At 43.3% G+C, this 15,208-nt stretch overlaps 1 protein-coding gene across 2 annotated transcripts in view; it reads right to left on the reverse strand.

Moving 5' to 3' along the window:
- Nucleotides 1-15,208, reverse strand: part of LOC115159794 (fibrinogen C domain-containing protein 1) — a 240,664-nt gene that overhangs the window by 134,634 nt on the left and 90,822 nt on the right. For both annotated transcript variants that reach the window (XM_029709852.1, XM_029709851.1), the window contains 2 exons: nucleotides 6,076-6,235; nucleotides 354-490 (listed from right to left, as the gene is read on the reverse strand). In XM_029709852.1, coding sequence (XP_029565712.1) covers nucleotides 354-490; nucleotides 6,076-6,235 — 297 coding nt within the window. The remainder of the gene's footprint in view (nucleotides 1-353; nucleotides 491-6,075; nucleotides 6,236-15,208) is intronic.

Consider the following 15,208-nt stretch of genomic DNA (forward strand, 5'->3'; position numbering starts at 1 on the left):
AAAGAGAAAGGAGAGAGCGAGAAAGGAAATAAACTGTCTTTGTTGTGGATGAACAAGAACACTGTTGGAGTGCTTGAGGATATAAATGGCTGTGTTTCTTCTATTCTAATGCAGACACTTGAGAATATGGTCCCCGTCCCCTTCATGTTGAGTGTGTGTATGTGCTTACAAGTCTGTCTGTCTGTCTGTCTGTCTGTCTGTCTGTCTGTCTGTCTGTCTGTCTGTCTGTCTGTCTGTCTGTCTGTCTGTCTGTCTGTCTGTCTGTCTGTCTGTCTGTCTGTCTGTCTGTCTGTGTGTGTGTGTGTGTGTGTGTGTGTGTGTGTGTGTGTGTGTGTGTGTACAGTATGACTCACAGTCCAGCCCCCTCCGTCCGTGGTCATGTCACAGTAGACCTGGAAGCCGTAGGGGTAGTGAGTGGGAAACACAGAGTAGATGCCATCCTCCCTCTGACCATTAGCATATAGATCACCACAGTCACGAGGACGAGAGCCTAGAGAGATACAGAGAGAGAGAGAGAGAGAGAGAGAGAGACAGATACAGATACAGATACAGAGAGAGATAGATGCGGAGAGAGAGAGAGAAAGATACAGAGGGAGAGAGACAGCAGATAGCGAGAGAGAAGGAAAAATACAGAGAGAGAGAGACACGCACAGATACAGAGAGAGATGCAGAGAGAGAGAGAAAGATAGAGAGAGACAGAGCGGATAGCGAGAGAGAAGGAGAGATACAGAGAGAGAGAAAGAGCGAGAGAGGGAGAGATACAGAGAGAGAGATACAGAAAGAGAGGGAAAGGGATACAGAGAGAGAGAGAGAGAGAGATGCAGAAGGTAAAAGAGAAAGCCAGAAATGGACAGAGAGAAAAAGAAGAGAAACAAAAAGCTATCAGTTTGAATTCCAGCTGGAAAGCAAAACAAGTGGCTAAAACATTACGTAAGCGTAAACAAAGAGAAATGACAGAGATGAGGAGAACATTCCACTAGACTTCTTAGCCTCATGACAGAGAGGAAGTGGGGGATAATGGGGACTCCTTGGGTGGTGAGAGAGAGAGGGAGAGGGGGAGGAGGTTTGCTCCCAAAATTGTGTTATTTTTGGAGCTTTTTGTTTACAGTTGTGGCACAATGACTATCAACCTCAGATTCAGTACCAGAGTTGCTTTTCTTACAGATAATCTATACTGAACAAAAATATAACCCAGTATGTAAAGATTTGGTCCCATGTTTAATGAACTGAAACAAAATATCCCAACATTTTCCATATGCACAAAAAATTTCCCTCAAATTTTGTGCACAAATGTGTTTACATCCCTGTTAGTGAGCATTTTCCTCATGATGCTATCTATTTTGTATAGTGCACCAGTCCCTCCTGCAGCAAAGCACCCCCACAGCATGATGCTGCCACCTTCTTGCTTCACGGTTGGGATGGTGTTCTTCGGCTTGCAAGCCTCCCCATTTTTGCTTCATCAGAACAGAGGAAATTTCATCAAAAAGTACGATCTTTGTCCCCATGTCCAGTAGCCTGGCTTTTTTATGGCGGTTTTAGAACAGTGGCTTCTTCCTTGCTGAGCGGCCTTAAAGGATATTTCGATATAGGACTCGTTTTACTGTGGATATGGATACTTTTGTACCTGTTTCCTCCAGCATCTTCACAAGGTCCTTTGCTGTTGTTCTGGGATTGATTTGCACTTTTCGCACCAAAGTATGTTCATCTCTAGGAGACAGAACTCGTCTCCTTCCTGAGCGGTATGACCGCTGCGTGGTCCCATGGTGTTTTTACTTGCGTACTATTGTTTGTACAGATGAACGTGGTACTTTCAGGTGTCTGGAAATTGCTCCCAATGATGAACCAGACTTGTGGAGGTCTACAATTTTTTTTCTGAGGTCTTGGCTGATTTCTTTTGGTTTTCCCACGATATCAAGCAAAGAGGCACTGAGTTTGAAGGTAGGCCTTGAAATACATCCACAGGTACACCTCCAATTGACTCAAATTATGTCAATTAGCCTATCAGAAGCTTCTAAAGCCATGACATATGTTCTGGAATTTTCCAAGCTCTTTAAAGGCACAGTCAACTTAGTGTATGTAAACTTCTGACCCACTGGAATTGTGATACAGTGAGTTATAAGTTAAATAATCTGTCTGTAAACAATTGTTTAAAAAGGACTTGTGTCATGCACAAAGTTGATGTCCTAACCGACTTGCCAAAACTATAGTTTTTTAACAAGAAATTTGATGAGTGGTTGAAAAACGAGTTTCAATGACTCCAACCTAAGTGTATGTAAACTTCCGACTTCAACTGTATAAGACTGCTGAACAATTCATCAAATGGCCACCCAGACTGTTTACATGTTTTTCCACTCCTACCTCAGACTTTCACAGGCTCTCACTCCGAGCACAACATCCCAATGGACACACCAATCACTACTCTCCAATCACTACTGCCTAGCTCCACTCCTATTCCCCAGGCACTCTCATTTGTTGACTTCTGTAACCGTAAAAGCCTTGGTTTCATGCATGTTAACATTAGAAGCCTCCTCCCTAAGTTTGTTTTACTCACTGCCCTACCACACTCTGCCAACCCGGATGCCCTAGCTGTGTCTGAATCCTGGCTCAGGAAGACAACCAAAAACCCTGAAATTTCCATCTCTAACCATAACATTTTCCGACAAGATAGAACTGCCAAAGGGGACAGAGTTGCAGTCTACTGCAGAGATAGCCTGAAGAGTTCTGTCTTACTCTCCAGGTCTGTACCCAAACAATTTGAGCTTCTACTTTTACAAATCTACCATTCCAGAAACACCGTTGCCGCTTGCTATAGGCCACCCTCTGCCCCCAGCTGTGCCCAGGACACCATATGTGAACTGATTGCGCTAAACTGGGACATGCTTAACACCCCGGCCATCCTACAATCTAAGCTTGATGCCCTCAATTTCACAGAAATTATCAATGAACCCAACATGGCACAACACCAAATCCGTAAACACGGGCACCCTCATAGATATCATCCTAACCAACTTTCCCTCCAAATATACCTCTACTGTTTTCAACAAAGATCTCAGTGATCACTGCCTCACTGCCTGCATCCGTAATGGGTCCGCGGTCAAACGACCACCCCTCATCACTGTCAAACGCTCCCTAAAACACTTCAGCGAGCAGGACTTTCCAATTGACCTGGCCTGGGTATCCTGGAAGGATATTGACCTCATCCCGTCAGAAGAGGATGCCTGGTAATTCTTTAAAAGTGCCTTCCTCACCATCTTAAATAAGCATGCCCCTCTCAAAAAATGTATAACCAGGAACAGATATAGCCCTTGGTTCTCTCCAGACATGACTGCCCTTGACCAGCACAAAAACATCCTGTGGTTTTCTGCATTAGCATCGAATAGCCCCCGTGATATGCTTTTCAGGGAAGTTTGGAACAAATATACAAAGGCAGTTAAGAAAGCTAAGGCTAGTTTTTTCAAGCAGAAAAAAGTGCCCACTGCACTGAGGCTAGGAAACACTGTCAAAACCGATAAATTCACCATAATTGAGAATTTCAATAAGCATTTTTCTATGGCTGGCCATGCTTTCCACCTGGCTACCCCTACCCCGATCAACAGCCCTGCACTCCCCACAGCAACTCGCCCAAGCCTTACCGATTTCGCCTTCACCCAAATCCAGATAGCAGATGTTCTGAAAGAGCTGCAAAATCTGGACCCCTACAAATCAGCCAGGCTAGACAATCTGGACCCTCTCTTTCTAAAATTATCTGCCAAAATTGTTGCAACCCCTATCACTAGCCTGTTCAACCTCTCTTTCGTATCGTCTGAGATTCCCAAAGATTTGAAAGCTGCAGCGGTCATCCCCCTCTTCAAAGGGGGAGACAATCTAGACCCAAACTGCTACAGACGTATATCTATCCTACCCTGCCTTTCTAAGGTCTTCGAAAGCCAAGTTAACCAACAGATTACCGACCATTTTGAATCTCACTGTACCTTCTCCGCTATGCAATCTGGTTTCAGAGGTGGTCACGGGTGCACCTCAGCCACGCTCAAGGTCCTAAATTATATCATAACCACCATCGATAAGAGACATTACTGTGCAGCCGTATTCATCAACCTGGCCAAGGCTTTCGACTCTGTCAATCACCACATTCTTATTGGCAGACTCAACAGCCTTGGTTTCTCAAATGATTGCCTCGCCTGGTTTACCAACTACTTCTCTGATAAAGTTCAGTGTGTCAAATCAGAGGACCTGTTGTCCGGACTTCTGGCAGTCTCTATGGGGGTGCCACAGGATTCAATTCTCAGGCCGACTCTCTTCTCTGTATACATCAATGATGTTGCTCTCGCTGCGGGTGATTCTCTAATCCACCTCTACGCAGACGACACCATTCTGTATACTTCTGGCCGTTTATTGGACGCTGTGTTAACTAACCTCCAGACCAGCTTCAATGCCATACAACTCTCCTTCCGTGGCCTCCAACTGCTCTTAAATGCAAGTAAAACTAAATGCATGCTCTTCAACCGATCACTGCCCGCACCTGCCCGCCCGTCCAGCATCACTATTCTGGACGGCTCTGACTTAGAATATGTGGATAACTACAAATACCTAGGTGTCTGGTTAGACTGTAAACTCTCCTTCCAGACTCACATTAAGCATCTCCAATCCAAAATTAAATCTAGAATCGGCTTCCTAATTCGCAACAAAGCATCCTTCACTCATGCTGCCAAATATACCCTCATAAAACTGACCATCCTATCGATCCTCGACTTCGGCGAAGTCGTTTACAAAATAGCCTCCAACACTCTACTCAACAAATTGGATGCAGTCTATCACAGTGCCATCCGTTTTGTCACCAAAGCCCCATATACTACCCATCACTGCGACCTGTACGCTCTCGTTGGCTGGCCCTCACTTCACTCTGTTCGTCAAACCCACTGGCTCCAGGTCATCTACAAGTCTCTGCTAGGTAAAGCTTCGCCTTATCTCAGCTCCCTGGTCACCATAGCAGCACCCTCTCGTAGCACCCACTCCAGCAGGTACATCTCACTGGTCACCCCCAAAGCCAATTCATCCTTTGGCCGCCTTTCCTTCCAGTTCTCTGCTGCCAATGACTGGAACGAACTGAAAAAATCACTGAAGCTGGAGACTCATATCTCCCTCACTAGCTTTAAGCACCAGCTGTCAGAGAAGCTCACAGATCACTGCACATATACATAGCCAATCTGTAAACAGCCCATCCAACTACCTCATCCCCATACTGTATTTATTTATTTATCTTGCTCCTTTGCACCCCAGTATCTCTACTTGCACATTCATCTTCTGCACGTCTACCATTCCAGTGTTTAATTGCTATATTGTAATTACTTTGCCACCATGGCCTATTTATTGCCTTAACTCCATTATCTTACCTTATTCGCACTCACTGTATATAGACTTTTTGTTTTATTTTTTTCTACTGAATTATTGACTGTATGTTTGTTTATTCCATGTGTAACTCTGTGTTGTTGTATGTGTCGAACTGCTATGCTTTATCTTGGCCAGGTCGCAGTCGCAAAAGAGAACTTGTTCTCAACTAGCCTACCTGGTTAAATAAAGGTGAAATAAAAAATATATATATATTTACATACTTTACTGTATATTCAACACTCATACATTCAACACTAGCACCAAGGGTAATGAGGTAATCTTAATCTCTGCCACTGGCAGATAGAGATACAGTACACTATTGAATAACACAGAGAGCTATACAGTATGTAAACAGAGACAGACACATATGAAGACACAGAGACACACACACACATAGACATATGCATGAATGGCAGACAGACAGACAGTTAGGCAACCAGACAGACAGCCAAACAGGCAGCAAGTCAGGCAGCTACATAGCCAGCCAGCCACAGAGCCAGCCAGTTACATAACCAGCCAATCAGCTATATAACCAGACAGCCACACAGTCAGCCAGCCAGCCAGCCAGCCAGCCAATCAGCCAGCCACAAAGCCAGCCAGCCAGCCGGCCACATAGCCAGTCAGCCACAGAACTAGCCAGCAAGCCAGCCAGCTAGCCAGACATGGACAGACAGCTATCAGACTTACCATTGGCACAGCCTTTGAGACGAGCCCCTCTGACCGGTGCCCTCTGTAGGTCAGCCTTGACCCGAGCTTTCAGTCCCCCTGTCTCCTTCTGCATGGAGCTGAGAGCATCGCTCACAGTGTTCACCACCTTCACCATGTTGATTTGGCTCTCAGACAGTAGCTGCAATACACACAGTATTAACAATTAGTTAACCCCAACGTGGACTTGTTTAAGTGATGTTGTGCAGTTTGTTGCTAACGTTACTTTGCTACCTTGCTACCTGCCACTTTGCTCCCTGCTACGTTTTTTACTTTTTAATTACCGCTTTACATATATTTTTTTTCCCTCATTAACTTTTTTCATTCAGCTTTTTCTCCCCGGACGCTTTATCTGGGCATGGTTCAACAGGACCTCCACCAGCTGAAGCTGTAGTAACATTAACATTATGCCTTCTAATTGCAGTCGCAATAATCATAATATACAAGAGAACGATTGCCTTATGGTGAGGATAGCTGTGCTGCAAGCCCAGCTTCAGACACAATCATTAGGCAAGGGTAATTTAAGTGTAGGAAAGGATGAAACAGCGTCTGTGCCACCTATAAGTACAAATAATAGAATAAATCCCCTCGCACAGTCCACACAGCCGGACAATTTTCTCATGGCTTCTGGAAGGAAATGCTGTAGGAATCCTCAACCGGTGTCACTCATTCAGCCGACAGAAACGTTCAACCGGTTCTCCCCATTAAGCAACAAGTCAGAGTCAGAGTCCGAGTCTTCTCTGGTCTTGCCTCCACCCGTTACTGGGTCTGAGACGCCGAAGCCTCCCACCATTAGCTCTGACAAATTTAAAACCCTAGTCATTGGTGACTCCATTACCCGCAATATTAGACTTAAAAAGAATAATCCAGCGATCATACACTGTTTACCAGGGGGCAGGGTTACCGACGTTAAGGCTAATCTGAAGATGGTGCTGGCTAAGGCTAAAACTGGTGAGTGTAGAGGGTATAGGAATATTGTCATCCACATCGGCACCAATGATGTTAGAATGAAACAGTCAAAGGTCACCAAGCGCAACATAGGTTCAGCGAGTAAATCAGCTAGAAAGATGTGTCGGCATCGAGTAATTGTCTCTGGCCCCCTCCCAGTTCGAGGGAGTGATGAGCTCTACAGCAGAGGCTCACAATTCAATCGCTGGTTGAAAACTGTTTTCTGCCCCTCCCAAAAGATAGAATTTGTAGATCATTGGCCCTCTTGCTGGGACTCACCCACAAACAGGACCAAGCCTGGCCTGCTGTGAAGTGATGGACTCCATCCTAGCTGGAGGGGTGCTCTCATCTTATCTATGAACATAGACAGGGCTCTAACTCCTCTAGCTCCACAATGAGATAGGGTGCAGGCCAGGCAGCAGGCTGTTAGCCAGCCTGCCAGCTTAGTGGAGTCTGCCACTAGCACAGTCAGTGTAGTCAGCTCAGCTATCCCCATTGAGACCGAGTCTGTGCCACGATCTAGGTTGGGCAAAAATAAACATGGCGGTGTTTGCCTTAGCAATCTCACTGGAATAAAAACCTCCTCCATTCCTGTAATTATTGAAAGAGATTGTGATATATCACATCTCAAAATAGGGCTGCTTAATGTTAGATCGCTAACTTCCAAGGCAGTTATAGTCAATGAACTAATCACTGATCATAATCTTGATGTGATTGGCCTGACTGAAACATGGCTTAAGCCTGATGAATTTACTGTGTTAAATGAGGCCTCTCCTCCTGGTTACACTAGCGACCATATCCCCCGTGTATCCCGCAAAGGCGGAGGTGTTGCTAACATTTACGATAGCAAATTTCTATTTACCTCCCAAAAAATGACTGCGTTTTCATCTTTTGAGCTTCTGGTCATGAAATCTATGCAGACTACTCAATCACTTTTTATAGCTACTGTTTACAGGCCTCCTGGGCCGTATATAGCGTTCCTCACTGAGTTCGCTGAATCCTATGGGACCTTGTAGTCATGGCAGATAATGTTCACAATTTTGGTTAACTTTAATATTCACATGGAAAAGTCCACAGACCCACTCCAAAAGTCTTTCAGAGCCATCATTGACTCAGTGGGTTTTAATCCAATATGTCTCAGGACCTACTCACTGCCACAGTCTTACTCTGGACCTAGATTTGTCCCATGGAATAAATATTGTGGATCTTAATGTTATTCCTCATAATCCTGTACTATTTGTTATTTTATTAGGATCACCTTTAGCTGTTGCAAAAGCAGCAGCTACTCTTCCTGGGGTCCACTCAAACATGAAACATAATACAGAATGACATAATACAGAACATCATTAGACAAGAACAGCTCAAGGACAGAACTACATACATTTTTAAAAAGGCACATGTAGCCTACATATCAATGCATTCACACAAACTATCTAGGTAAAATAGGGGAGCGGCGTTGTGGCGCGAGGTGTTGATTTATCTGTTTTTTGAAACCAGGTTTGCTGTTTATTTGAGCAATATGAGATGGAAGGAAGTTTCATGCAATAAGGCTCTATATAATACTGTATGTTTTCTTGCATTTGTTCTGGATTTGGGGACTATGAAAAGACCCCTGGTGGCATGTCTGGTAGGATAAGTGTGTGTGTAAGTTTACTTTGCAAACAGTTTGGGATTGTCAACACATTAATGTTTCTTAAAAAAAAAGAAGTGATGCAGTCAGTCTCTCCTCAACTCTTAGCCAATAGAGACTGGCATGCATAGTATTTATATCAGCCCTCAAATTACAATTAAGAGCTCTGTTCTGGGCTAGCTGCAACAACTAGGTCTTTGCTTGCCGCACTGGACATCACGACTGGACAATAATCAAGATTAGACAAAACTAGAGCCTGTAGAACCTGCTTTTTTTAGTGTGGTGTCAAAAAATCAGAGCATCTCTTTATTACGGCTAGACCTCTCCCCATCTTTGCAACCATTGAAACTATATGTTTTGACCATGACAGTTTACAATCTAAGGTAATGCCAAGTAATTTAGTCTCCTCAACTTGTTCAACAGCCACACCATTCATTACCAGATTCAGCTGAGGTATAGCACTTAACCTGTCTGGGCTAGGGGGCAGAATTTTCACGGCCGGATGAAAACGTACCCAATTTAAACAGGTAACTACTCTGGCCCAGAAAGTAGAATATGCATATTATTAGTAGATTTGGATAGAAAACACTCTGAAGTTTCTAAAACCGTTTGAATGGTGTCTGTGAGTATAACAGAACTCATATGGCAGGCAAAAACCTGAGAAGAAGTCAACCAGGAAGTGGAGGACCTGAGAATTGTAGTTCTTCTTTCTAGTCCCGTTCGAAACTACAGTATCTGTGGGGTTACGTTGCATTTCCTAAGGCTTCCATTGGCTGTCAAAAGCCTTCAGAAAGTTGTTTCAGCCTTCTCCTGTTACTGGGCAGACAATAGGAGCTCAGTTTCTGAGTGGACTGCCTGTGGACTAAGGGATTGGATATGCGCAGTCACGCGAGCGCGCCGTTCCTTCTTTTTCTCCTTGAATGAATACGCTATTGTCCGGTTGGAATATTATCGCGATTTTACGTTAAAAATACCATAAAGATTGATTTTAAACAGCGTTTGACATGCTTCTAAGTACGGGAATGAAACATTTAGACTTTTCATCTCTGGTACCGCGCTTGCGCGGTACCAGGTATTTGGACGTAAATATGGACGTAAATATGTATTACTTCGAACAAAAACAACATTTCTTGTGGAAGTAGCAGTCCTGGGAGTGCATTCTGACGAAGATCAGCAACGGTAAGAGAATATTTGTAATACTAATTCTGAGTTTAGGTTGCGCCGAACTTGGCGGGTGTCTGTATAGCTCTCTGTGATGGCTGAGCTATGTACTCAGAATATTGAAAAATGTGCTTTCTCCGTAAAGCTATTTTAAAATCTGACAAAGCAGTTGCATCCAGGAGGAGTCTATCTATAATTCTTTAAATAATTGTTATATATTTTGTCAACGTTTATGATGAGTATTTTTGTAAATTGATGTGCACATTCACCGGGGGTGAATGTAAAATGCGGTTTTTGGATATAAATATGAACTTTATCGAACAAAACATACATGTATTGTGTAACATAATGTCCTAGGAGTGTCATCTGATGGAAATCGTCAAAGGTTAGTGCTTCATTTAGCTGTGTTTTGGGTTTTATTGACACATCTCCTTGCTTGGAAAATGGCTGTGTGATTATTTTTGTCTATGTACTCTCCTAACATAATCCAATGTTTTGCTTTAGCTGTAAAGCCTTTTTGAAATCGGACAATGTGGTTACATCAAGGAGAAGTGTATCTTTAACTTCTATGGGCTAGAAATCGTCCCACCTACTCATCAGCCAGTGGAATCCCGTGGCACGTTATTCAAATACCTTAGAAATGCTATTACTTCAATTTCTCAAACATATTACTATTTTACACCATTTTAAAGACAAGACTCTCGTTAATCTAACCACACTGTCCGATTTCAAAAAGGCTTTACAACGAAAGCAAAACATTAGATTATGTCAGCAGAGTACCCAGCCACATTTTCTCTCACCAAGGCTGCCGCCTTTGCTATTTCATCTGCTCTACGATTACCTATGGCAATTTTATCTGTACGACTAGTATGAGCTTCACATTTCACCACTGCTAATTTACTGGGTAACTGACATGCTTATAATGATGCCTCTACCTACTTATTTTTTATCGGTGTTCCTGTCGCTGTTAAAATGGTGTAAAATAGTTGTATGTTTGAGAAAGTTGAATTATGACATTTTGTTGTTTTTGAATTTGAATTTGCCGCCCTGAAATTTCACTGGCTGTGTCCCGCAGGTGGGATGCTAGTGTCTCACGTAGCCCATAGAAGTTAAGGAATGATTTGTACCAAATACAATGCTCTTAGTTTTAGAGATGTTCAGGACCAGTTTATTACTGGCCACCCATTCCAAAACAGACTGCAACTCTTTGCAGTGATTTCATTAGCTGTAGTTGCTGATGCGTATATGGTTAAATTATCAGCATACATGGCTTTGTTTAATGCCAGTGGCAGGTCATTGGTAAAAATAGAAAAGAGTAGAGGGCCGAAAGAGCTGCCCTGCGGTACACCACACTTTACATGTTTGACATTAAAGACACTTCCATTAAAGAAAACCCTTTGAGTTCTATTAGATAGATAGCTCTGAATCCACAATATGGCAGAGGTTGAAAAGCCTCAGCACTTAAGTTTTTTCAACAACAGGTTATGGTCAATAATATCAAAGGCTGCACTGAAATCTAACAGTACAGCTCCAACAATCTTCTTGTTATCAATTTCTTTCAACCAATCATCAGTCATTTGTGTCAGTGCAGTACATGTTGAGTGCCCTTCTCTATAAGCATGCTGAAAGTCTGTTGTTAATTTGTTTATAGAGAAATAGCGTCACACTGGCATAAAGGGTCGGGAGACAGGCGTAGGAATGCGTAAAAGTTTTTTTTATTACACCCAAATGATGGTGTGCCGTGTACAGGCACGGGGACGAAGACCAAATAAACACTATACAAAACACAGGGCTGAAACCCAAACAAAAGAGCGAGGAGTACCTCGAATAAATAACACAAGTGCACAATGATTATCACACGGGACAAGACCCATAATCATATGCGCAATCCACAATGGCACGAAAGCCAAAACACACAGCACAGGTACTCACACGACTAACAGACATAGTAACAATAATCGACAGGACAATGGTAAACCAAGGACACACTTATAAAATTACTAATCACTGGGAATAGGGGCCAGGTGTGCCTATTGAAAGTTCTGGAGGGATCCGTGACAAATAGCATTGTATTTGGTCAAACACTATTTTTTCCAACAGTTTGCTAAGAGCTGGCAGCAAGCTTATAGGTCTGCTGTTAGAACCAGTAAAGGCCGATTTACCACTCTTGGGTAGCGGAATTACTTTGGGATCCCTCCAGGCCTGAGGACAAAGACTTTTCTCTAGGCTCAGATTAAAAATATGACAGATAGGAATGGCTATAGAGTCAGCTACCATCCTCAGTAGCTTTCCATCTAAGATGTCAATGCCAGGGGGTTTGTCATTATTGATCGTTAACAATCATTTTTCCACCTCTCCCACACTAATTTTACAAAATTCAGACTTGCACTGCTTTTCTTTCATTATTAGTTGTTTTATGCATGAATATAATTGCTCACTGTTTGCCGTGGGCATTTCCTGACTAATTTTGCCCACTTTGCCAATGAAATAATAATTAAAATAATTGGCAACATCAAATGGTTTTGTGATGAATAAGCCATCTGATTCGATGAAAGATGGAGTTGAATTTGTCTTTCTGCCCATAATTTAATTTAAAGAACTCCAAAGTTTTTTTCCATCATTCTTTATATCATAGATCTTGACTAAATAATAAAGTTTCTTCTTCTTTCTGTTGAGTTTAGTCACATAATTTCTCAATTTGCAGTAAGTAAGCCAGTCAGATATACATCCAGACTTATTAGCCATTCCTTTTGCCCCCTCTCTTTCAACCATACAGTTTTTCAATTCCTCATCAATCCATGGATTGTTAACTGTACTAACATTCAGTTTCTTAACAGGTGCATGTTTATCAATAATTGGAAGAAGCAATTGCATAAATTCATCAAGTGCAGCGTCTGGACGCTACTCATTTATTTATTTATTATTTTCTTTTTTTTCACCTTTCTTTAACCAGGTAAGCTAGTTGAGAACAAGTTCTCATTTACAACTGCGACCTGGCCAAGATAAAGCAAAGCAGTGCGACAGAAACATCAACACAGAGTTACACATGTAATAAACAAGCGTACAGTCAATAACACAATAGAAAAAAAAGAATGTCTATATACAGTGTGGAAATGGCATAAGGAGGTATGGCAATAAATAGTAGTAGCAAAGCAAAGTAATTACAATTTAGCAGATTAACACTGGAGTGATAGATGAGCAGATGATGATGAGCAGATGGTGTGTGCGTAGTGATACTGGTGTGCAAATGAGCAGCAAAGTAAATAAAAACAATATGGGGATGAGGTAGGTAGATTGGGTGGGATATTTACAGATGGACTATGTACAGTTGCAGCGATCGGTTAGCTGCTCAGATAGCTGATGTTTAAAGTTAGTGAGGGAAATGTAAGACTCCAGCTTCAGTGATTTTTGCAATTCGTTCCAGTCACTGGCAGCAGAGAACTGGAAGGAAAGGCGGCCAAACGAGGTGTTGGCTTTGGGGATGACCAGTGAGATATGCCTGCTGGAGTGCGTGCTACGGGTGGGTGTTGTTATCGCGACCAGTGAGCTGAGACAAGGTGGAGCTTTACCTAGCATAGACTTGAAGATGACCTGGAGCCAGTGGGTCTGGCGACGAATATGTAGCGAGGGCCAGTTGACTAGAGCATACAGGTCACAGTGGTGGGTGGTATAAGGCGCATTGGTAACAAAACGGATGGCACTATGATAGACTGCATCCAATTTCCTGAGTAGAGTATTGGAAGCTATTTTGTAGATGACATCGCCGAAGTCGAGGATCGGTAGAATAGTCAGTTTTACTAGGGTAAGTTTGGCGGCGTGAGTGAAGGAGGCTTTGTTGCGAAATAGAAAGCCGATTCTAGATTTGATTTTGGATTGGGGATGTTTGATATGAGTCTGGAAGGAGAGTTTACAGTCTAGCCAGACACCTAGGTATTTGTAGTTGTCCACGTACTCTAGGTCAGAACCGTCCAGAGTAGTGATGCTAGTCGGGCTGGCGGTTGCGGGTAGTGAACAGTTGAAAAGCATACATTTAGTTTTGCTAGCGTTAAAGAGCAGTTGGAGGCCACGGAAGGAGTGTCGTATGGCATTGAAGCTCGTTTGGAGGTTAGTTAACACAGTGGCCAAAGAAGGGCCAGATGTATACACAATGGTGTCGTCTGCGTAGAGGTGGATCAGGGAATCACCCGCAGCAAGTGACATCTTTGATATATACAGAGAAAAGAGTCGGCCTGAGAATTGAACCCTGTGGTACCCCCATAGAGACTGCCAGAGGTCCGGACAACAGGCCCTCCGATTTTACACACTGACCTCTATCTGCGAAGTAGTTGGTGAACCAGGCGAGGCAGTCATTTGGGAAACCAAGGCTATTGAGTCTGCCAATAAGAATACGGTGATTGACAGAGTCGAAAGCCTTGGCCAGGTCGATGAAGACAGTACTGTCTTTTATTGATGGCGGTTATGATGTCGTTTAGTACCTTGAGTGTGGCTGAGGTGCACCTGTGACCAGCTCGGAAACCGGATTGCACAGCGGAGAAGGAACGGTGGGATTCGAAATGGTCAGAGATCTGTTTATTAACTTGGCTTTCAAAGACTTTAGAAAGGCAGGGTAGGATGGATATAGGTCTGTAACAGTTTTGGTCTAGAGTGTCACCCCCTTTGAAGAGGGGGATGACCACAGCAGCTTTCCAATCTTTAGGGATCTCGGACGAAATGAAAGAGAGGTTGAACAGACTGGTAATAGGGGATAGTTTTAGAAAGAGAGGGTCCAGATCGTCTAACCCAGCTGATTTGTACGGGTCCAGGTTTTGCAGCTCGTTCAGAACATCTGCGATCTGGATTTGGGTGAAGGAGAAGCTGGGGAGGCTCAGGCAAGTAGCTGCGAGGGGTGCAGAGCTGTTGGCCGGAGTTGGGGTAGCCAGGAGGAAAGCATGCCCAGCCATAGAGAAATGCTTATTGAAATTTTCGATTATCATGGATTTATCGGTGATGACCGTGTCACCTAGACTCAGTGCAGTGGGCAACTGGGAGGAGGTGCTCTTGTTCTCCATGGACTTTACAGTGTCCCAAAACTTTTTGGAGTTAGAGCTACAGGATGCAAATTTCTGTTTGAAAAAGCTAGCCTTTGCTTTCCTGACTGTGTGTATTGGTTCCTGACTTCCCTGAGCAGTTGCATATCGCGGGGACTATTCGATGCTATTGCAGTCAGCCACAGGATGTTTTTGTGCTGGTCAAGGGCAGTCAGGTCTGGAGTGAACCAAGGGTTATATCTGTTCTTAGTTCTACATTTTTTGAAAGGGGCATGCTTATTTAAGATGGTGAGGAAATTACTTTTAAAGAACGACCAGGCATCCTCGACTGACGGGATGAGGTCAATAT

Source organism: Salmo trutta, chromosome 23, assembly GCF_901001165.1.
Source record: "Salmo trutta chromosome 23, fSalTru1.1, whole genome shotgun sequence".
Classification (NCBI taxonomy): domain Eukaryota; kingdom Metazoa; phylum Chordata; class Actinopteri; order Salmoniformes; family Salmonidae; genus Salmo; species Salmo trutta.